This window comes from Watersipora subatra, chromosome 11 (assembly GCF_963576615.1).
Source record: "Watersipora subatra chromosome 11, tzWatSuba1.1, whole genome shotgun sequence".
Taxonomy (NCBI): Eukaryota; Metazoa; Bryozoa; class Gymnolaemata; order Cheilostomatida; family Watersiporidae; genus Watersipora; species Watersipora subatra.
Genome location: NC_088718.1, coordinates 4,474,749 through 4,500,229, shown reverse-complemented (window position 1 = coordinate 4,500,229; position 25,481 = coordinate 4,474,749). Strand labels below are relative to the sequence as shown.

Sequence of the window (25,481 nt, the reverse complement as noted above, 5' to 3'; positions counted from 1 at the left end):
ATTATTTTAATAATTGATAAATTAAAATGTTAATTTCACAATTTTAACAGTATGATAGAAAAAATCGAAACATCTTCTACTTATTTGACTATGGGACTTTTAGTGCTGGTGGTACATCTATCAAATTTATGATATAGTGTACAAGTATTACACGTTACAAAAAATATGATTTATCCAGTTTACAAATATTTTGCATATTTAGCAGTAAAACCAAAAACTCAGTTTTCAGATACAGACGCATAATTATCTAGAAAATACAAACAAAATATGCATGAAGTTACAGAAAATAATAAAAAAAGGTAACATTCTACAGTAAATACCTGCGTATAAGCTGATACCATGTATAGGGCGCAGTGGGTATTTGACCCCAAAAACGATGGAAAAACTGTAACTATGTATAGGACGCATCCTAATTTTAATCCTAAACTTTTATTAATTTTTATGAAAATGGTGGTGTTTCATATAAATTTTTGTGAAACCATTCGACATTCGTCATGTGGAATGATTGGTGACAGCGATCGGTGCTGATGTTAGACGCCTTCCGATGCCATACAACCAACAATATTGAATCAAAATTGAAGCGGGACAATACAGACCTCGTCTTCATCCTCGGCAGCGTGACCAGTATTCTGCAACCGATGGATGCCGTTGTGAATAAGCCATTTGAAGCAGTATTAAAACAGATATGGGCCGAATGGATGATTAATGGTGAGCGTACTTTCACAAAGCACAGCAACATGAAGAAAGTCAACATGCTTATAATCTGCCAATGATGACCATGAGAATAAATACTGTAATATTGAAATTTTTATAATACATTTTTAATATTATGATAAATGCATAATTTTTATAATATAAGTATCTATGGATGAGACGCACCTGGGTTTTTAGGGCAACTTCTTTAAAAAATGTGTGTCCTATACGCGGGTATTTACGGTAATTACTAAGGCAAATATAGCGAATCTACAATATTTAAACACAGACATAAACAAAGCAAATGTACAATACTGAAATGATGAAATTACAAAACTCTTTTCACCAGATCAAGCATAACCATGGTTTTTTTCTTTGCAGGCCTGTAGTAGTAGATTGTTGTTTGCTTGATGGGATTGGAAGTGAGGAGAGCAGCATTTCATGACTTTAAAAAACTGACGCAACTGTATATATATACATATACCTATATATATAGGTATATATAGGTAACCTATATATATATATATATATATATATATATATATATACCCAAACCCATATAGTGGTGGCGGACAAGAAGAACAAGAGAGCTACTATAATAGATATAGCAGTACCCAATGACTACAACATAGCCAGCAAAGAAAAAGAAAAGGTAGAGAAATATCTCCCTCTTGGAGAAGAGATTGAAGAATGCTGGGATGTAAGAACAACTGTAATCCCAGTAATCATTGGGGCACTGGGCGCAATAACACCGGTGCATAAAATGTGGCTTGCCCAAATACCAACAGCAATCAACTCAGGTGAGTTGCAGAAAAATGCGCTATTGGGGACAGCTAAGATTTTGAGGCGAGTGCTCAAACCTCCAGGTCTCTGGTGGGAGACCCGAGTTAGAGCAGAAACTACCACCCATACGGGTTAACCGGGGTGAGAAAACAATTTGTTATATATGTAAATATATATATATACATACATGTATATATATGTATATATATATACATGTATTTGTAGAAACAGTGTATATAGGTCATATTAAGTCTATTAGTAAGCATACTGTTTCTACAAAAAGATAGCCCTGAGTATAAACATCATGGTAAGCCAGTATGCAGACTGATGTTTGCATACATGCGCACTATATGTGTCAACACGTTGGATAAAATTGTAAATGACTACAATTCAGTCTAGTCAATTATTCCAAGGAAGTTCACATATGAATAGTACGTATGCTTTCAAATGATCATAAAGAATTGTCTTCAGCAGCACAGTTTAGTGCTTACCTGGTAGACTGAATGGAATATCCAAAGAAGCTACATAGTGTTGGCTTCACACATGACTAAATAATACGTCTACAGCCAATATTGTGAGGCAAGGTCTAATGCCGAATCTTTGAAAGTCAGCATCTCTAGTTTTAAACGACTTTGGAAGTTGCTGTTCCCTGGAGGATTCTGCTATAAACCCAAGTCAGACTTAAGCTGAACAGCTTGTCAGCGGAACAACAACATTATCTACCGGTAAGTATACGACTGTTTGCTAGTATATGGTAATGGTTGATGTAGCCAAAATCTTGAATTATCCTCATACAAAAATCTTTAGTATTTTTCTATTCAATAATTTAATGATTGGTTTAGTTAGATTTAATAATAAATTATTTTCATATTAATTTTTTGGTGTTAAAGGTTTGATATAATCACTGTAGATGTACATCTACAGGCTAGATTATATTACAGAAATATAGTAGCCATATTTAAATCAGAAAAATGCATGCACATTTCATTTGGTATGGCGCATTTTTCATCAAACTCATTACAGATAGGACCTGTATACTACAAGACACCAAAAAGTGCACAATATTTGGAGTCACAGATGAATCCTTATCGCGTCAGACTAACAACGTAGCATAGGCAAAGGGTGCGACAGTGTGATATCGTGTCTGCATCACTACTTGGAGACAAACCAGTCTGCCAAATTTAAAAATTCACTGATCATACATGCAGATGAATGCGCAAAATAATATACAAATAATTACATACTAATGCAGTTGGCTTGGAGAGTGGCTAAAGGTTTTCATCAAATGGTTGAGGTAAATTTTATGATAGTAAGAGACACAAAGTTTGGGCATGATATCATTTTTGAAATTTTCAAAAGAAAATACCGGAATGAGTTTGTTTCTTCATTGAATGAACTCAAAGAATGTATTGAGAGATCTTCTACTCTTAATTTGGGAGTTGTTGACTCACAGTATGGAAAAGTCCTTGTGCCTACATATGACTAGAGCTCATACCTGACTACTACAGAATAATTCCAGAAATCAAATCAGCACATCAGTTTGTATTTGATAGTAAATCACCAGAAAATGTAGCAATTAGACATTTCAGCCACTCAACCCTCTGTGCTATTCAGCCCTTCAGTAAAAAACCAATCGAAAACTTTCTGCCTGATCAGCTGATGTCACTTGGATTGCCAGTCGATCGACAGCATTATCTGTACAGCAATATACGATAATTTTGCAAGGAGCTTTGCCATAAATTAGTAATAATTAATAATAATAATAATAATTGTACTACTGCGGAAATACCAAAAAGCCTTGCCAACACTTCTGATGCAATTATTATGGTCGAGTGTCCATCTACATATCAGAGGAAATACCAAAAAGCCTTGCCAACACTTCTGATGCAATTATTATGGTCGAGTGTCCATCTACATATCAGAGGAAACACCAAAAAGCCTTGCCAACACTTCTGATGCAATTATTATGGTCGAGTGTCCATCTACATATCAGAGGAAAAAGCAACGGTGAAGCAGTCACAACTACCAACACATTTTATCCTTTAATTTTAACTTGATATTAAATATGAATCATTACAGATGGAAAGATTTCTATTTAACTATTTAGATTTAGCATTAAGTTTTATTGTATTACCTGCAGTATAATGTGAAAAGTACTTTCATGTTATATGTTACCATATTCTTATGCAATAACAAATCGAATTTTTAGTAACCAATAAATTTGGTTATCAACTTGTAGCTAATATTATTCATAGACATATAACAATTAGAACTTTCTAATTCACATGTAAATATTTAGATTCAGCATAAATTTCTTTTCTAGAATCTATATATTTGTAGAATTAGAGCTAAATTTAGCGGTAGTTGCTATAGCGATTCTAACTGTAAACAAATAATTAAGTCACTCAAACATCAAATGCAATGTTTACGGCTTTGTTTGTCAGCAATTTTTTTATACTCCAAATACTACCTAATCCTAATTTGACATTTAAATAATAATCTCTGCTCTACCAGCGCTCTGCTAATACTAACACTATTTGAAAGTTTTTCAAACAATTTATGGTCATACAACGCGTACCATCGGCAGGCAACCTTTTGTTCACATTAAAATACGTAAATTGATTGCATTTGGTTTTCATTTCGATAACATCAACTTTTCTACTGTTTTTATTAATGGAAAATCTCAAGAGCATTGGGTTGTTGGGGATAATTTCTTTTTATTATTAAATTAAAAAGTCAATCAAACATACCAAGTTGTGGTGCGTTGAAGGATGTGCTCATGATTTTTAGAAAGAGTGTGCCTATCAAATAAATTTCATTGTTTACTTGGCAGCGATACAAACATGGGATATTTTAGACTATACCTACCCTAATGTAGTCTGCAGTTTTTCTACGACATAACTGCGAACAGTTAAGGAATTGACTTCATCACATCTCTTTTTGCACGGGGACAATTGGCGTGCGCAATCGCGAAAAGGATATGGAGGATATGTAACGATGGGAATGATAAGAACGGCTTAGCCTTGTGGCTACACTCATGTTGGTAAACTTGCAATTTGATTGTCGCGAGTTCAAATCCAGTACGAAGGTGATTTTTGTAGCTAAGACTTTATCGCTGAACAGGCAAACTCAGAGATTTACATAGATTAAATATTAATGTACCATATAGTTATAATATTGCCCTGCTAGCACAGCCAGGTGGCTGACTGGTGCATGAGTCGGCACACGCAGGTTCATATTACTGTTACTACTCCAATTACTTACATTGCCAAGTTTGCGATGTGATTCAACCAGTAATCACCTATGCTTATCACATGTTGGATAACCAAGAATTTTGTCGTGCTAAATTTGAAGTATTTTTGGAGCTGCAGAATTTGGCTAAACTTAAAGGTTTCTACATACTACAAGTGGCAACAAGGACAAAACTCGTAACAGTGAAGCAGATTTAAATTGATTGGCAACTCCTTGACGTTGCTAACAAAACCCCTATACTTTGTTCATGAATTAATGATTCCCATATCTCAGTTTCTTCTTCTTTCGGCTTTCCCATTTAAGGTACACCACTGCAACTGGTATATCCTGGAATGGAATATATTGCTCCCATCTGCGCATGAGATTTGACACTGAAGCACTTGTGGCTGGCCTTCCTAGCACCATCAACAGTCCAGTGATTCCAACCAATGACCTACTGATTGTATGCTAGCCACTAATATTATACACCATTGAACATTATGAACCAATATCTCAGCTTTTATTATTGAATAATTTATGATCTTGTTTCTTGGATAGTTAACACTATTTACTAAATATGGGTACCTGTGTTGCGTTGTCACAGGCTGACATGGCACACAAATGTCACCATGTATCATAAAATCGACGATTCCATTACCACTCTTTCTATTACTAGTTCATTTACAAACTTCTTCCAATGGAAGATTATTTACTAAACATGAGTATCACAGTTGTCATGGATTTATGTATGGATTGCAATATTCTCTGATTAGACAAAAATATAAAAACATATTGTCAACATTACTATATTATGCAAGTTCATGCAGATAAATTTATCTCTTGTAAGAATGTTCCATTCACTTGGGTTGGTGTGGCTTCCGGCCGAGTAACATGTGCACTTGAAGATAAGCAGTAAATTGGCTTGACACGTCAGTGGTTTCCAGTGCATTCAACAATCTGAAACGATATGAAAATACCACTGTAGAGCTTTAAAGAGGAATATTATTGGTTTGTGACAACAATGCTCTTACTTTTCTAGCCAATTCTGAGTATTCGTATAAATTTATACAAAACACCATCCAGCAAATGGATTTCCTTAAGTTACTATATTCAGCAAAAAATATGTACTAAAAAAAAAAAATTTCATCATTGTGCCAGTGAACACTTGAAGGTGTCATGTACACTTCTCTCGGTAGCAACTCCGTGCAAAAACAAATTTTATTTCGTGTATAGGGCTGTAAATTTTGAGTTTACCTGCAGCCAGATCAGATATTTAAAGGTTGACTTGCAACAAAATTCACATTACAGTTATTTGGTATCAAAAGATTCGCCATGTCTTACTCTGCTGTGTGGTAGGTGCCAAATATGTGGAAATGTGATTAAAAGCTCTTAAAAGCTCAAAAACGAAAAGCTGCCGTAGATTGGAATCTCTTGATTTCGATGACGTATCCGCGCCGTTTGGTTATTGTCTTGTCACGTGATGTTCTCGCGTGAATTGAAAGGCCAATAAAAAGCTCAATATCAAACTTATCGTAGCAATAGTTTATGAGAAACACTTCGGGTTTTACCTAAGACCCCGTATTAAATATAGATGCTCGCTACTTTACAGTTTCAGCTTGGCCATTCCGTTCGACAATTCATGTCTGAGTTGCGATCATAAAAAATGTCAAATTCTGAAGAGTTAAGACCCTGGCGTTTCGAGCCTGACGCTCTATCTGAAGAAGATCCTCAACAGAATCAAACCTCCCAGCAAGTAAGCACCGCTACTAGCCAGCTCTTATGTGCCAAGCTAGCTAGTAGTAATAGTTTTAGCTTGAGAGTGATAGAACGAATATTATTATATATATATGATTTTAATGATGATAATTGTCGCTTCAATATTGCGAAAAAATAATTACAGATTTTTCTCGAATGACAACATTAACAATTTTAATATTTAAATCTAGTGCTGCACTGATATACTGTTGGATAACATCGACCCGATGTATTAGCTATGGTTGCATAGACATATTTGTTCATTTCTTTAGGAGCTAAAACCACCGGCTACAGAGTGGTGTGTCTGCAAGCGCTGTCAAGACATGCCATCTCTTCCTGAATGTTTGCGCTGCCATGATGCTGAGTTTGCGCATCGTCTCCATGACCGCGGGGAGCATGAATGCCTGTGTATGCATCCTGGTGTGGACGAACTTGTGGCGCCTGCACCTCTTGAGTTGGGGTGGAATAATTACCTGCGATATCATAGTGAGTTGGATTTTCATTTAATGCCAACGACACCAAAGCTACGCTAATGCGTCAAGCATTATCTACAATTCTTGTGTTACACATTTAATGCATCGGTTGAACACACATATTCTGAACTCGTGGAGCACAAGAACTGTTATATTTGGCTTGTACGCTTACTACAGCAGAGAGTGTATTAGTTTTATGATTTTATTATATAAAGATCGAGATTATTTTGATGATCAGCAATTATTGTTTTTCAATAATTGTTCTGGTAGATAATCTATTCCCATTTGGAGAGCTATCGCCAAATGCTCGGAAAAGGTTGTGTGCATACCGCAATCTTGTGTTTTGGCTTATGCCGCAAATCTTGTTTGCAAGTCTGCAAACTCTTCTTCATCATTCGTTAGTGGGAAAAGAGCCCGAATCTTAGACACCAAGCAGGCAGGTAGAGGCCGTCGCTCACTGCAACCAATTTGCGGCATAAGCCAAAACACAAGCTTGCGGTATGCACACAACCTTTGTAACAACATCCGTTGTAATGGACCTCACTCTCAGGCTGTGGGAAATTAGATCGGTCTGGCATCGCTTGAAGCCTTCCAGCGCCATGGCGTTAGAGCTGGTGGTCTCTGTTGACTGCAAAGTAAAGAAAGTTATGACCAACAATCACTTTCACATTATTTGAATGAATTATTTAGCTAGATCAGCAACTTCATGTTTATGTATTGATAACTACTAAAAAATTTGGGTTTTTGTCAGGCTGTGAAATAAAAACTGTCAAAGTTTTACCTTGACAAGATGGCTGCTGACTATTAAACCGCAGCTCTGATCCATCATAGTGTAGGCCCAGTATAGTGCGCAATGCCCCGGACTGTCGCATCTACCATCACCTGCCAAATCAAGCTCCCAATCGATTGCTGCCATCAATCCCTCGTTATGCAGGGTGTACTGCTCAGCAATACACTGTAAAATATTGTAAAACTTCATTATACAAGATTAATTTGTATCATTATCCTTAGTATAAGAATGTAGAATCCTCTTCCCCCTTTTTGTGCTATATTATGATGAAGAATCAGCATTTTAAATTATAATATATTTCGCTTGAAGGATGACATATTTTCATTTCAAGAAAAAAATTGTTTCTAAATGTCGTTATTCAATTAGTGTGCCAAGCTTTTACTCACATTTTCCAAGTTTATGGGTAAATATTAACACTCACACCATGTAAGTATTCTCTTTGTTGGTAGAGGCAAATGCTGTGGCTTGGTATGGCGATGTTCAGGAGCGACAGAAAACAGAGGTACAGAGGTTCTGCGTAAGGCATCCGCCAGAAAAGAGTGATGCAGCTGCCAGCAGGGGGTTGATGACGTGAGCTCTGTTCACCCTGGCAGTTGTTTCCCAAGTGTACGATTGGTGACAGGAGGCACATGTAACCTTGAACTCTACCCATCCGCCTTCTCGCACCATCGTGAATGAGCAGGGGAGGGCGCAGGCGAGACAGTAAAATAGTCGCTGAAGTGCTGTCACACTTATTATTATTTTCTCCTCTGAAGCAGGATTCGGGTCTGAACTCACAACACAATAGTTGACTTGCAATAAGATTTGTACAACATCATTTCCTGTTATTATATCATATTTGCTTGATCAGAAAAAGAATAAATATATAGCCATGCAATCATGACACAGATTTTACAAAACCTTATCAGAATCCATGATATTGTAAACATAAAAATGTGAGTAATAACTCTATGGATATTCTTTATATTTTGTTAAGTTTGGTTAAGTTGAGCTCTATCTTACATGTAATTAGAGAGCGTTTGACGCTGGCCAACATAGCGCTAAAACTCTTCCCAGTCTTCAGTGGTTGGCACAAACTCTTCATCATCTAATACTAATAATAATCATCTAATAATATTAATATGCTATTAACGATGATACCAGAAAATGGCAATAACTATTTTATAACATATCTATAAGTGAGTGGGGTAAAGAAATTTGGCGAAATTAATCGTGAAACTTATAACATTATTTTTATCAATTATAAATTAATATATTACGTTTTACAGATAGATATGCAGTATGAATTAGTTTTGTTACTATAATAAGAATAATACACGTAATTAAAAAGATAAAATACTAATAATATCATATTACAATTAAATGACATTAATATTGTAATATTAAATATAGATTAATACAGTAGTATTAGGAGAATACTAGAAAATAACCCGAGTTACTACTACTAATACAAGTAGTTCATAAAATAAATTACTCACGTGCTTTGGTGACACGTGGAGTATGCAAACAGGTTAAAAAACATGTCGTCTTTGAAATGGCGAAAACAAAGGTAAGAGTAAGCAGGCGAATAAATAAAGTTTGTCACATCCAGCTTCACCCAGTTGCTCCACGCCCGGTGAAGGTCTGGTCTTTTCTCTGCTCTTGGCCAAGAAAAAAGGTGCTTCTCAGCTTGGCAGCTGCACAAACACGATGTGGCGCGTTAGACATTATGACGAATTGAAATTAACAAAATTAATACGAGAAAGCGTGGCCGCTATTTGTGATAGATCAAACTTGAACTGAAACTAACATTATCTGATCATGTGACTTACAATTCCCGCCATATGGCGTGAACAATTTTTACGGCATTTTTCGACCATCATAGCGGACCAAAAGGCTCATCATTTTTATCAGAGGATGATATGCAATCGTTCAAGCTAAGATTAAAAAATTAAACATATTTTTATGGTAGGTTTTACGATATCAGTGCTCAAAGTTGGGACGGGTATAACTGGAGTATCTCAGAACCTGATTGCAACCTCAGAACCTCATGTATGCATGCATACATAGAGGTTCTGAGGTTGCAATCAGGTTCTGAGATACTCCAGTTATACCCGTCCTCAAAGTTGCAGCATTACGATGCCGATAAAATAGACGCGTAAGAACAATAGACATGGTTTTTATTGAAAGCGTGAAGTATATTTTTGAAAATATTTCGACAAATAAGGATGCATGAAAGTGTAAACATAAACTATCTCGCACACATTTTAGCCGTTTTAGCACATATACGTCACATTTTAGCCGTTTTGGAAAACAAATCCAAACTGAAGCGGTCTCGTGTCGCTGCGATTTTCTGTTCGTTTTTGAGCTTTTAAGAGCTTTTAATCACATTCCCACATATTTGGCACCTACTACACAACAGAGTAAGACATGACGAATCTTTTGATACCAAATAACTGTAATGTGAATTTTATTGCAAGTCAACCTTTAACCGCAACTAGTAAAACTGCCATGAGTAATAGCCAAAGAAGCCAAGAAACAAAATTTCATTTGGATGTATTTATTGCCACATTTATAGACACAGCATGTGTTTTGGAGCTGGTGTTCTGTGACCTTCAACTATGACTTTTTCCACCCGCAATTATTATGCACCTAGCTAACTTCTCATAAACTGCCATAACCCAAAATAAATCATATGAAGTATGGAAGATGGAAAATAAGGAACTTCATATCATCCCAACACTCATTCTTCCCTAAATATAGAATTTCACTGTTGCTTGAAGAGCATTTGAGTAAGCCTCTATGAAATAAATTTGTGAAGACTGACAGCTAATGGAAAACTCAGCTACCAAGCTACGTTTAAGAACCCCCGGTTCTCAAACTTTGCTGAATTCATGAATGACGTTTTTGAATCAGTTAAAAATCACTCCAAAAATAAAACAATCATAAAATATAATATAGAAATTACGTAATGATTCTTCATGGGGTTGTAAAATGATTTCTGTTAATCATGCAGGAATGGACAGTTGTGAATGCAGTATGGCCAGCCAAACATGTTTCGTCAGTCAAACAATGTGACCTTCGGCATAAATGGCAGCAAAATAACATGAAAGAATCGCATTGTTGTTCTTTTCATACATGCTGACTGAAAAATCACCAGCAATTTAACTAAAATTTTTCAATGGATGCTGACTTAGAATGTAAAACCATAATAACCTGGATGTAGCATCTTCTAACCACTGTTTAGTCAAATCAGGCTCTGCCTCTTCCATCTTTCGAAATGATGACAAGGTTTTACAAAATTTTACATAATCTTCAACAGTATTTGTAATAGGATGTGGAATGTTGTCTATCCTGAAACAAGTCAACATGTTTGTACCACACTGGCTACAATCACGACACAAAACTATAAACTTGTAAGACAAACTTGTCTTATCTTTCCATTAATGTACAATGAAGGTGGAGTCCTCTAAACTAAAAAGCTGTGACTGTTTGACTTAATATTTTAGCCATACAATTTTTTCTTTGCTGCATAGATTTCGCTGTATTGAAACAAATGAGAGAATCAATTCAAATTAACATCGAAGGTGTGGGCTCCCCTCAACTTACTATAAAGTTACCGCAATCATGGACCCTAAACCAAGTGAGTCATAAAAAAGAAAAGTTGTAGACACAAACGAATAATACCACAGTTACTGTAGTCATTAAAGTTAAAAGTTAAGTTTAGTTTTTTTAAGGGGCGTAGGGGTGGGTTTGGAAAGATTTAGAAATGGATTAGGCAATTAAAATGTATTTTACTGTTCGTATAATGTAAACATACTTGGAACGGATTACTTGCACTCTAGGAGTGTCCACTGTGTACAGGTAATATAACATTAAGATTCCCCATATAAATTGCACTATTCACTGTACACTATAATATTCTGTATGTACTTTAAAATATTTAGCCTGCAAGAAAACAAACTTTTAAGCTGGGCAAATTGTTCAAATAGCAACGAAAGTTAGACAACTGTAATAGTAAATTATGTGCAGAAATTTTTATTAATACAAAATATTACAACCGTTTCGTTTAACTAAATGTTAAATGTTATTCTTGTTAATGTTCTAATTAATTTTGTGGTTTTTAACATACATGTTTATAAATAACAAAATTATATTTCATCATGAAGAAAGTCAAATGGCACACAAAAGATATGGTCGAAAGACATATTGACTGATTTAGATAAACAGCTCCAAGTGTTTCTCAAATAAACAAGTCTTTCTTACATTTAATAATTCTTACTAACAATCATATATAGCTTATAGCTTAAATTAACATATATTTTTTATTATTATTATTATTTTTTATTGGTTTTATTGTAATTTCTACTATCTTCTTTACTTTTACTTACAAAATTGTAAATGTTTTAAAACATTTCAGACGTTGTATATTAGAAATTATTTCCAGATAAATATTTGCTAAGGTTCTTTTTTTCATCTAATAAAAACTCCCAATGTATCAGTTGCCATAAGTCAAAGCTCAACAGTATAATAAATTTGCACTATTGAATTAAACGATAAAGTTAGCATGATGAATTCAATACACATAACGATGCTGTGTTGCTATCATTTTAACCAATGGCAACTACATTAACTGCCACAGTTTGTAAGCTCTTTTTTATTAACCGTGCAATGACGGGCATTCCATCTAGTTATAAACATTCAATAGTTAAAACGTAATAAACAGACGTTAGAATTATATTACTAAATAGTAAATGCAAAAAGTACACATCGAAAAAGAAAAAAACGGAGAAATAATGAATAAAAACTATGAACGGTACATTGGTTTGTATATCTTTGGCCTTCAGTACGAGGCAAAGCAAAGACCGCGAAAGTAGGAGGATGGCGGTCAGACGATGTGAATGTTGTGTTGTTTTCTTGGTTTTGTTTTGCTCAAAATGTTTTAAACACGCAAGTATAAAGGTTTATACCTACTAACTAAAAACTATCATATAGAAAACACAGAGCTTGAATTGCTAAAAATTAAAGTTTTCCCACTTTGGATGTGATATATGATAACTCCAAACTATACATCAGTGGAAAGAGGCAGCCAACAGTTGGCAAAAAAGAGAAAAAGTAGTGTACAAAATGAGCGCATTTGCTAACAAAGCATACATGGTAAATTTAAAGAATACACACAATAATATTGCAATTTTTTTTACCATTTTGCTTTTCATACAAAGAAAGCAAACAGGTCAAGCAATGAAAGGCCTTTTGGTCTTTTGTATCTACAAACATCTTTCGAAAGCCGAAGAAATCTTTCTACGAAAAGACATTCCGTAGCTTGAAAATTTTGCAGAGTATTTTATAAGTAATAGTTCCACTGTATTACATTACTATGTTAATGTGTGAATCTTTCTATTCATATATGATTTCAATGTTAGACAGTGAAAAAATCACAATGTTAATCCATTAAAACCAATTGAAATAATGTTTAATCACCTCGTTTTATCACTATAAGGAATTTGAAAGCATTCATCTGTGTAACGGCGTCTCACCATGTCATTGGCAGGGACACAAAAGCCTTTCTCCACAGGTCTCTCCAATATCTGTAAAGAATTAGCAGGCTGAATAGTATATGATACTTGAAGGTTCAAAACAGTGATTCATACAGCTTTTATATTAAAAAAAAACCGGCTAAGCATATTTTAACCTTGAGATGCTTAGGTAATCAACCAAGTACAGACTATAACTACAACCTTATGCAAGCAAACGCGAACAAAAAAACTTCTAGGCTGAATTAGCTAGAAAAAAGTTAAAATTAGCTAATAAAAACAAATAACAATAAATAACATAATACAAAACCTGTCAGGTCACAAACCAATAAGATTACATGGCTTTGACAATTTCATCAATACAATGATAACAATAATACACAACAACACTATAAATGTATTTTATAACACCTCTTAACAGTATAAAGTTAGCACCTCTTTAGTTTAACTTAGACTATTGTTAAGATTTAATTTGACAATTTTTGGAAATTTTGTAAATTGCAGCCAACTAGTAAATGTTCAGAGTTATTTTAAATTATTGCAATATTGTTAAATTATTGCGTTATTTTTAAATATCATATTTGATAAGACATGTAATAAAATACATTTTTGCATAGGACACACTTTCAACTTCAGAAGGACTTCGGGGGAAATTTTTTATATATACATTTTAGTAGGTTATCACAGAATCATAGAATTTAGCTACTCACTCCGGATGATTATGGAAACTACTTTTGGCAGGAGAAAACACAATATATACAAAAACTTTCCGGAAAACAAAATAGCAACACATAAGACATCATAAGTGATTAGAAACAGAAAACTAGGTCAACAAATGTTTCTCATTTTCATGTCCAGAAAATTCGTCGTAACCAGAACACTGTAATTGGCCATCTTCATCATCATAATCTTGAAATAACCCTATGCGTCATCCTCTATTCCATCAAGAGCATTGCCGGGACTATTTCCTAAAAGATTTTACAGCAATTTCAGGTCTGACGTTATCCCAAACTTGTTTCACCCTTTCACCAGCTTCTGCAATGGTCAGTTTTTTTATCCTTCCTGTTGGTGTGAGATCGTGATTTGGCATTGTCAACCGATCGTTCCAAAGCTCCTTCAAGCTTTGCTTAAATGACATAGTAAGGAATACATCTAAAGGTTGTAGTTGACCCGTTAACTCACTAGGAGTGACTGCTTTATCATTCCATATTTTCACAACTTTCCTTTCGTGGCATGATCCATAATAATCTACCCGGATGCTTCACCCATACATTTCATAACCATATTTTCAGGTTATCTTCATCGATCCATTTTTAGGACGACAATGAACACCTTTTGGAATTTTTTCTTTAGGAAAAATTTTCCTTTTAAAAATATAAAAAGGAGGCAGTTTAGTTCCAACTGTGCAACATGAAGGAGCAATCGTATGTGTCTTTTTATTGCCTGTCGTTTTCGCTGCAAGTCTTTGCTCTCTTCACACTCAGTTTAAATGTGATGACACATCAATTGTTAGTGGAACTTCATCTATATTTCCAAACTGGCTGAGTTTTAAGGAATATTTGTTTCAAGCAGCTATAACAAATTTATGAAAATTGACAATTTTGTCATTATAATCGACTGGCATTTTTCGTCCAATCAATGTTTTTGTTTGCATTAACAAACATCTTCTTTTCATAAAGTAGTAACACCACCCTTCTGTGCTTTTAAACTTCTCAATCCCGTGTTCATGAGCAAATTTCCTGGCTTCGTTCCATATTATTTTTGTAGACACACAGCTGCCAGAGTTCCTTTCATCTACCACCCATTTTTTTATTTCTTCATCTAGACAGGCGAGTTTAAAACTAAAAATTGAAGGTTATGCTCTTCTTCACTTCTTGTAGTTTATTTTTTTGCAGCCGCCAAAATCATACAAGTTTTTTAGTAAGAGGCTCAAAATAATTTCCTGCTGCTCTATTTCCGTGTCCTTAAAGGTTGACTGCAACAAAATTCACATTACCGTTATTTGATATGAGAAGATTCACCATGTCTTACTCTGTTGTGTTGTAGGTGCAAAATATGTGGAAAGGTGATTACAAGCTCTTAAAAGCTCAAAAACGAACAGAAAATCGCAGCCACAGCCCACACGAGACTGCCGAAGTTTGGATTCCCTTTCCAAAACGGCTCAAATGTGATGTATATAGTTGTGAGAGATGGTTTTTGTTTACACTTTCTTGCAACCTTATTTGTCGAAATATTTTCACAAATATACTTCACGCATTCAATAAAACCATGTCTATTGTTCTTACGCGTCTATTTTATCGTCATCGTAACGCTGTCACTTTTAGCAGTGATATCTTATAACTTACCGTAAAAATTCGTCTAATTTTTCAGCCTTAGCTTGAAGGAGTACATATCATTGTCTGATAATCATGACGAGCCTGTTGGTCACTTGTGATAATCGAAAAGTGCTGCAGAAATTATTTGCGAAGTATTGGGTCACATGATCAGATTACGACTTGCCGATTAGACCAGGCCAAAACAAAACTGTAAAGTAGCGAGCATCTATAGTTGATACGGGGTCTTCGGTAAAATCCCAAGTGTTTGTCATAAACTAGTACTACGATAAGTTTTATATTGAGCTTTGTATTGGCCTTTTAATTCACGTGAGAACATACGTGACAAGACAATAACCAAATTTGGTGGCTGCGTCATCGAAATAAAGAGATTCCACTCTATGGCGGCTTTTCATTTTTGAGCTTTTAAGAGCTTGTAATCACATTTCCACATATTTGGCACTGACAACACAACAGAGTAAGACATGGTGAATCTTTTGATACCAAATAACTGTAATGTGAATTTTGTTGCAAGTCAACTTTAAGCATATTTTATAACGTAAAGCGTGTAGCGAGTAGTGTAACTTTGCCTCTTGTTTCTTGCATCCATATTCCCAACGGTGAAATCCAGTTAATAAACTTTACAAATAATGTAACTAAATGAAGGTTAGCCTCGGCTAAAACATCTGTGTGACATTTCCATGTAAAATTTAGCCAACATTATCATCAATGGTAAATAAATGAACATTAAGCTAGGATAAAACATCTATGTGACATTTTCATGTGGAATTTTAAGAAAAATCCTCATCATGTACATAAGACACGAAGACTTGTTACGCCATTTTTGATAAAAAAGTGTATCTTATAGACCAGGGGTGCCCAAATACTTTTGCTGGAGGGCCAAACAAGTAACCAGGCCTTATCAGAAGGGCCAGGCATGAATACAGCTGTATATATGTAAATGTATGTGTATTTTTAAGTAATGTGTAAATAAACATATATACATGAACATAAACATGAAAGTAACAAGGTGTAACATAACAAAATATGTAAGTTTATTTTCAAAAAAATACATGTATGCTGTGCAGAAAAAGTATCTGTAATGTTAATGAGACACATGGAAGCGAGTTTGCTTTGCAGCTATTGCTGCAATGTCTGGTTTATCTTAGGTTACTGCTACGGCTAAGAGCTGTTGAGTATGTTCCTCTGTCAGTACACTCTGATACCTACTTTTTATAAATGTCAGCTTTGAAAACATTGATTCACACAAGTAGGTTGTTCCAAAGAAAGTAAGTAAGTGCACTGTCATATTGCATAGCATAAGATACTTCTCCTGTACGGCAGGTTGCGTTCAGAACCCTACAATAGTTTGCTCAGCAAATTGAGCTTTAGCCAGTATATCTTCCTTTAAATCATACAGCTCTAATTCTGCCTCACCTGTCTGAACATGAGGAACGTTTTCAACTTGGGCTTTCCAAAGCTGATGTACCTGGAATGGGCACGCAACCAGCTCAATAATGCCATTGATACTATCGAAGGCAGCAAAGTGACACTCCATCTCTGAAGAAACATCAATGAGAAAAGCACGTGCTGCTGTAAGGTCCACGACATCATCACAACCATTCACAAATTCCCTGATGATTGGAAAGTGGTTCATATCACTGTTTATGTCCTCTTAGAAGCAGTGGAGTTTGTGTTTAAAAGATGTTACTGCCTGCCTGTGTTCTACCACATTACGACCTTCACCCTGCAATTTCAAATTTAGGTCATTCAGATGAGCCAAAATGTCTGTCAGAAAAGCCATGTCTCTCAGTGAATGCTCCGATCTGAGAATCTCTAAAATCGTTCTGCTGCATCTCCTCCAATTTCACTAAGAAACTGCTCAATATGCTGTCTTACAAACCATATTTTTGCAAAGCTCTACCTTTACTCAGCCACCGGCAAAAGTACATTAAAGTACATTGTATGTTAAAAATAATTGACAATATTCACAACATTGCTGTGCTTTTTTACCTCATCATAATATAATGAAAATAAGTATGTCAAATATAATTCAAAGATAGCAACATGGTACTAACCTAACATTGTTGTGTTCTAACAATTCATCATACTGAGAATCAGACTCCGGTAGAAATTTTCTAAGCTGGCGGTGTCGTAGAGATGATTTTGATCTGAGAAAGTTTATTAGTTTCATTATGTCCAGCATAAGACTTCCATAATCATCTTTCAGTTGTGCACAGAGAACGCTTTCGTGTATGATACAATGAAATGGAATCATCTGAGGATTGTTATCTTTCAGGCGATTAACAAACCAGAATATACACCCACCATAGCTGGGGCGCCATCTGTTGCTACAGAAATTATCTTATGCATTGACACTTTATGTGACTCCATGTAAGCCTTGAATGCCTGATATATATTTTCTCCAGTCGTACGTTCTGTCAGTAGAATAACTGCTGCAAGGTCCTCACTAAACTTGTTGAGATAATACCGAACAAACACACTCAGCTGCCCAACATCGTTTATGTCAGTACTTTCATCTACTGCAACTGAAAATTATTCAAAACTGTTCAAGTTATATATGACACCTTCAGTCACATGATTGGCAGTAGCTTCTATCCGTTGTGCACACGTATTCCTAGATAGCAGTACTGACTGAAAAGTTTGCTGAATATCTAGCTTTTCAGGGTAGAGCGCTTGAACGGCTGAAACCATGCATTCTTTGAACAGTTCACTGTGGCTGTATGGAGCCATTGCCTTGGCAATTTTATAACAAACCTCGTAATCAGCAGTAGCAGCTCTTTGTTGCAAGCTTGTAGCTCCCCTCATCATAGCCATTTGTCCATTAGCCTGCCTTGTTAATCTATCAAGCTGTTCCTGCCTCCTAGCTATACCTGGAGGAAATCTTCTTCATAGTCAGGATGGTTTTGAGTGTAATGCCTTTTGACATTTGCCACCTTGTTTATAGCAACTGAATTATTGCATATCAAACATACAGGTTTCCCTTTTACTTCATGAAAAAAAAATTTTGTAGTCCAGTCTGGATTAAAACGTCGGTTTTCTCCATCTACCAATCTCTGAGCCATGATTGCTTACGAATTATTTTTTTAAGTCATTAGGCATACAATAAAACAATTTATGCTGAGAAATCCCCCACACTAACTCAAAACTAAACTCTAGTATTGTCAATAATGCTGGTCAGGCGATTTCAGATAACTACCGTACCTTTTGGACTATTAGCCGCTACTTTTTCCGATGTTTCATGAGCCATGCGGCTGATTTAGAGGCTGCACCTATTTTGCAGTATTTCCTTTTACCGCTAGAGCGCATTACCTGGAATCTGCGGTTAGTGCGGCTCTAGCGGAAACGACGCAATACGAAACAATACGAAACAGTACGAAAACAATACGTAACAGTGCCCAACCATGGGTAACCTGGGTTATAGACCATCAAATACAGTCCTTCTAAATGCTATTCCCAGTTCATAGAAGGAGCTATTTTTTAAGTTAATTTTTCGAAATAGTTTTAAAGACTCAGGTTTAAACAAGTTCAACCTTTAATAAAATAGCTACTAAGTTTCAAAGTTTGTTTTCAAACAGAAGATGTTTTCATTCACAAAACCAATTAATAGTCAAACAGCAAGGCAAAAGAATACTACTATATTATATAAGCAATTATAATGCGAGGAAAATGGTATAAAACCTGTCCCTTGAATAAATTTAACCGTCATTGTTGTTGTTAACAATACCTCATGGAGTATAGGATTGACTTCAGCAGATTTAGGATGGTTCAAGGCTTGAGCTGGACCTGCATAGCAATATAACGTGACAACCCCTCCAGGAGTTAAAACTCTGTCAGCTTCTTTATAAAATTGTGCTAAATCCATCCAGTGTGCTGCAGCTGCTACTTGAAGTAATGATACAGTCTCATTTTCGACAGGAAGTGCTTCCCCTGCTGACACCCTGTTAGCAAAAATCCAAGAATAAAAATGTCAAAGGCTGTTTTTCCCTAAAGCAAATCCATGAGAGTGACAATCTCTTGCCTAAGTAGTAAGTGATCAATAATTGCATGCATAGAAAGCATGTTAACAAAATGTAAAAAAAGAAATATTTTGACACAATGTAGCATTCCATGTATACACCTTGGAAGTTCCTGGTTATTATAGAGAATGTTTTGCATCTTTGATAAACGATTATAACATGAGAAAAACAGTTTCCTCGTCTTCCAAAGTCATAAGTAGTAAATCAGGGGTTAAAACCCAAGTCAAACAGGCACCATGCAAGTAAAGGTAAGTATGGGTAAGTATAAATGGTAAGTATCAATTTTATCCTTTCGGTACCACTTAGGGAAACTATTACATCAAAGTCAAGAGTTCTGATAGTAAATAGTGCATCTTTGAATCCCAATTTGGCATTACAGACATATCTAGCAAAAGTATATATAACATGTTGAATTATACCAGTTGTCAAGCCACTTTCAACCAAATATATATGTTAACTACTTACTTAAAGTTAACATTCTCCGGATGTTCGCTTTTCTTTGCCTCTGCTATCTGTTCTTTACTGATATCTACCCCCAACACTGAGTCAAAGTATTTCGCTAGTGGAACTGTAGATTGATGCCCAGTACCGCAGCCAACATCAACAGCAAAAGGAAATTTGTTGGCCTCATTTGTTGCCTACAGCAAATTAATATATGAAAGTTGAACAACATAAACTTATAACATCATGAGTAATTGTTTAACCGCATTGATTATTCATTTATTATCGGTAGCTTCATAAGTATTTTATACATAACAGCTGTTGGAGATGTCTTTTCATTAAAGTTAAAAATAATGTGCACTCAATATTGACATCAATTACATAACACACTGCTTAGCAAGCTACAGGAAAGCTTTTAGGGAAAATGCATCAATGCAATGATGCACATGGGGAGCTCAACATACAATGACCTAGATGCTGGACTACATGCAGAGATCCTTAAAGAAATAAAGCACATGCGGGGACAGTTGAATATGAATGCGCATATGATGACAAAGCATAACATATCTCTTGCCATAAAGGACATGAAACAAACACTTAATGCTTAGGTGATGGGTGGGCTGAGACATGAATCATCAATATGAAACTAGAGCAGCAGGAGTGTATAATGGTTACTAAACTTGTTTTGATTATGGAATAACTTTGATTGTTTACAACAATGGTGTTGGCAAACAATAGGCTTTTCATCGTAGTTGGACTAGAAATAATGTTTTTATAATAGCTGAAATAGAACACATAGTGATGTAGAATTGCCTTGTATCAATAGCCTACTGAAGAAAACTCATACGAGTAGAAACAGCCCTAATTTCTAGCGTATCTGCGCTGAACCCAACGCTGCTGACGATACAGCCTGCCGAACCCACCAGACAGAAGCTGAAATCAACTATTTTACTATCTAATTATTTGTGCAAATTTGTCCGACCTTGCTGCTCGTCTTTTAATAACGATCAGAAATGATATAATTTGTTGCAATTTTGTCCGACCTTGCTGCTCATCTTTTAATAACGATCAGAAATGATATTTCTCCAACGAATAAACGATTTTATTACAGTAACAATATTATGCTCCCTTTTAAGAACAAAAAACCAGCTGACTTGTCTAATAAATTGCAGCAGTCGCCTTTTATAAGCGAAATGACTCAAAATTCCGTTCTTGTTCAAACTGGCCAATCACATCCGAGTTTAGTAAAACGCGTGATGCATGAATTAGCGTGATAATTAAAACCACTTTTACACAGCATAAAACCATTTAAAAACGCTCATAGATGGAGTTTTGGGGGATATTCAGTAAGAAAAAAAATTGCGTGACACTGCGTGAAGGCTAAAATCATGCTGGATCGCCATAAAATTGCTTCCAATGGCTTACCAGATGCATTTCAAGTAATACCTCAACAAACTAGAAAAATGCGTGAAAGTCCAAATTGGTCCAAAATGTATTAAAACTAGCTAAAAACACTTTAAAATCTATTAGAAATTGCCAGGAGTCATATTCACACATATTTAGTGATGTGATTGCGTCAAAAAAGTTGATCAAATGAACTTAAGACCAATAAATGGCTAAAACATCAGCTACAATTTGATTTGAATTTTGTCTTTGTAGACTAACCCTGTCCAGAGATATAGGCAATTGAATAGGGCCATCTAATAAAACGCTCAGATTCGACGGGTGCTTCATTCGTGTCGTAACGAGTGATACGTGTAAAACGGAGTCCATCAGCGATAAATATATGATCTCTTCTTTAGCCAATCATCAGCACAAAATTTTTATATACTTCATATTAAATGTTATTGCTCGCAGAACACGTCTGTGATCTCAAAGTTAGGGTTTTACTCAATTACTAGAGCGTACATAGACATCGATATTGATAAGAACAGAATTATAACAATGCTTCCAGCTCCTGCGAAGGTCACTCTAGTTTTTTGAGCGTCAAGTGGTTAAAGTTTGGGGCAGACAGCGTACGGTTCGAGCCGACAGGCATCAGCAGCATTATGCTGCAGATGAAGATAGGAGAATGGAGGTAAATTTCTCTTTAACGTTGAGCCTCCTATATATATATATATATATATATATATATATATATATACTGTTGTTTATATTGAGATTATATTTCCCTGTTTGAAAATATTATGTACCTTTCGGTGCACGCCTGCGTGATACAAATGCGCAGTGAGTTTTTGCTACGAAATAAAACGATGTTGATTGTTAAATTGACGGACGGCTTCTTAATTAATCTGTAGCATCTAGCAATATAATGGCTTAGATTGATGAACAAGTGTTAAATATACTGAAGGTAATAATTTAAGTACTCATGAATACATTTACTGATTAATAAAATTATAAACTTTCGCTATCATCAATCATCGTTTCATAACTTTTTTATCGTTTCCCCTAGCTATAATATATGCTTCAAATTGGCTTGGCAGTTTTAGCTGGTAAATTAGATTCATGATTGGAATTTATGTTCACTTCTCACTTGTAGGAAGTGAGGGAAATCGATTGATCAATGCTCATCTTTAGCGCCCAGAAACAAAGCTTCGAATTGTTGGCTTGGCGCACTTATGTTTTTGTTAAACATTTAGTCATTTTTAAAATTACACTCACAACCTATCTAATTCCCAATTTGAAAGCTTTCAGTAGATACGCATTAAAACGACATCCATGAATGACATGTAGTTCTTACGTTTGTTTTATTGATTACAGGATGTTTATCTAGTGCCACCAGCCGAGCAGCTGTGAGTATGGAAACTGCCATAAATGGGAAAGAGAGACATGAATGTGTGCTGCGCAAACCATGATATGTTTCGTTTGAGTTTGCTGCAGTAGATTAGTTTGTCCTATTATATGAGCTATAACTATGAGAGTGGCCACAATTTGGATGAATATTTTTAATAAAAGCCTTATGCCGAGATGAAATTTTTTTGGCTTGATAGTTAAATAATAAAATAGTTAGTTATATAATAAAATAATATTGTTGAATATAACATGAGTTGCCGAACATTGAATACATCATAGCCTCATTGCCACCTGTGCTAAAATCTTGTAGGATAGATGGATTTATGAGTGTAATCAGAGCTGTATTGACAGGTAGTTTTGCATAGCTCGACTACTTGTTTAGTGCTTGAACCCACTAATTAATTGTGAACAGTGAATTTTTTTTACAAATTTATACCAATAATGACTCGAAAACGTTAACTATACATGACTTTTTAGGGATGCAGTTGGTTTCGCCATACATTCGAACATTTTATTTTCAAAGACGCAACTTACTTATTTTACTTAGTAACTAGTTTCTGGTGTGGGTGGCGACAGAACTGCGCCGATACAAAGACCTTATTCTACTTAATTCGCTTGACATAATTACTGTAGACCGGTAAAATTGGTAGTCGGTACTCAGATGTTTACAAAGCATTTAGAGGAAGTTGATATGACAATATTGCAATAGCCGATGTAAATACGAGAGATAGAGACAGGTTGTATCACTGGTTACATCATTATGGGCAAGTAAATGGCACGTTTTCACCGTGATCAATTTTTTCGATTTTAATCTTCAAATATCTTGACAATGAGATCGCCTAACACAGCAAACATAATCTCAATTGATAGACAAAAAAGATACTTTCTTTTAAAATAAACTAAAATTTATATATGAGCAATCTTTATTGTGGTAATCAATAGTCATATTTTACAATATGTTTTCCACAAGGTACTACTGCAAGTAAACTAACTAAAAAGCAGTGTACAAAAAAGAACGCAAAGAAACTAGTCTAGCTAAAAAACTATTTGACGCAATCACGTCTTTAAAAAATAACTGCGACCTGTATTAAACTGAAAATAATTTAAACTGGAAAGAAAATCACTGGTTTGTTAAAATATTACTTGAAATGCATCTGGTAAGCCATTGAGAGCAATTTTATGACGATCGGGCATGCTTTTAGCCATCACGCCGCAGCACGCAATTTATCACGTGTCACAGTAGACACGATTATATTATCACGATATTATAGCCTTACTAAAAGCGTCACGCAATTTATCGCGTATCACACTAGACCCGATTATATTATACTATCACTATAATATAACCTTACTAATATTAAATAAAGATGCCAATAACATCTCACAAAACAAATCTCAGAAGACAAAGTCACTGTTTATTATATCACCAACTATTTGTTCAGAAAAACCTGCTAGAATGTTTGAAACATGTCTGATATAGAAAGAGGTAATGAAAAAATAGTCGAACAGTGCCCCGCAAGTATGTTGTATGTTTAAATATGGCAAGTACAGATACGTCTATTGTTGCTCACTAGACGGTGACGTTAGGCAAAGGTTGATAAAGATAAATTCACAATCAAACTTACACCATTCTTTAAAAAGTTGATGCATGATGCAAAAACGGAGTCAGGATACGAAGGTCGGTACTTAGCGTAATTTTGAGCACCCAATTTGCTCGCGAAGTATCGGGTACCCATGGCAGTACGTATTGCTCTTACAAACCGGCTCGTTCGTAAACGAGTCACCATCTCAGTGGATCAGGTATGCGTTGACGTTCATGAGACTTTAGACAATGACGTCATACCTAGTTAGGAATGTGTCGCTTAGGAAAAGTTACGCCACCGATGCAGCCTATACAAACGCATTGAACGTTTCAAACAAACATCGGCCACGCCTACTTTTATATAGAATTACAATTGGCTGCTCTTACCTGTCTTTGTTAATCAGCTAATTAAACTACTTTGGGTAACCTTAGAGCACTATCAAATATACTATACAAGAAAGCTCAGGTTTTGCTCTAACTCACATAGCAGTTGTAAAGGTGACAACTCCATATTTACAAATCTTCCGCTACTTCATAGTAAATAACTCCTATTATCTATGCTAGAATGTCTTAGCTAAATTGTGTTTACCCTACTTGCAATTTCACAACTTTATGCCACCAAACAAACAATTTAATGTATTCACAATGAGAATTATATTTATAATACTATCACTTGCCAATTTTTTTGTTCTTAAAAATTATAAACAGGCTTGTTTTATGCAAATTAATGGACAATGCAAATTTATTACGAACAATTATTTTAACTTAACGTGCAAGAAGTATGAAGTACAACATAAAAATTTAACAACTTTTTATAATAAAGACTGAATACTAAAAGAGCATATTATACTACATACAAAATCTTTCATAGCAATGTTACAATAAAAATTATTAACTTGGAATAAACAAGTCAAAGAAGCTAAGCTGTACTGGTACTACAGCAAGCTACGGCAGCGTGGTATTTTGTGTGCAATGGCTGACCTACACATTTTTATAACATATATAGATATTATACTAGTCAACAAGAATGAGTACAGTAAGAATAAAGAAAGCATCAAATTTCAACAACACTTAA

The 25,481-nt window shown here is 35.2% G+C and overlaps 1 protein-coding gene across 2 annotated transcripts; it reads right to left on the bottom strand.

Moving 5' to 3' along the window:
* Positions 1 to 5,193: 5,193 nt before the first annotated feature.
* Positions 5,194 to 24,582, bottom strand: LOC137408304 (putative methyltransferase DDB_G0268948). Of its 2 annotated transcripts, none has more exons than XM_068094781.1 (6): positions 24,450 to 24,582; positions 20,056 to 20,228; positions 19,299 to 19,512; positions 13,186 to 13,292; positions 10,921 to 11,058; positions 5,194 to 5,664 (listed from the first exon to the last, which is right to left on the bottom strand). In XM_068094781.1, exons 1-6 carry the CDS (start codon positions 24,558 to 24,560, stop codon positions 5,565 to 5,567), a joined length of 843 nt encoding a protein of 280 aa, XP_067950882.1. In that variant the 5' UTR covers positions 24,561 to 24,582; the 3' UTR covers positions 5,194 to 5,564. The 2 variants fall into 2 exon arrangements, with proteins under 2 accessions (XP_067950882.1, XP_067950883.1); XM_068094782.1 differs by lacking the exon at positions 24,450 to 24,582 and adding an exon at positions 23,968 to 24,032.
* Between the last annotated feature and the right edge of the window lie 899 nt (positions 24,583 to 25,481).

Bases quoted from the DNA above. Each gene is read 5' to 3' on its own strand.
- LOC137408304 (XM_068094781.1), bottom strand. From the start codon at position 24,560: ATGGGTACCCGATACTTCGCGAGCAAATTGGGTGCTCAAAATTACGCT. The intron at 20,229-24,449 runs GTAAGTTTGATT...AATTTGCTGTAG, and splicing joins TCAACTTTTTAAAGAATGGT to GCAACAAATGAGGCCAACAA. The intron at 13,293-19,298 runs GTATTGTTAACA...AATTCTTTACAG, and splicing joins TCAATCCTATACTCCATGAG to ATATTGGAGAGACCTGTGGA.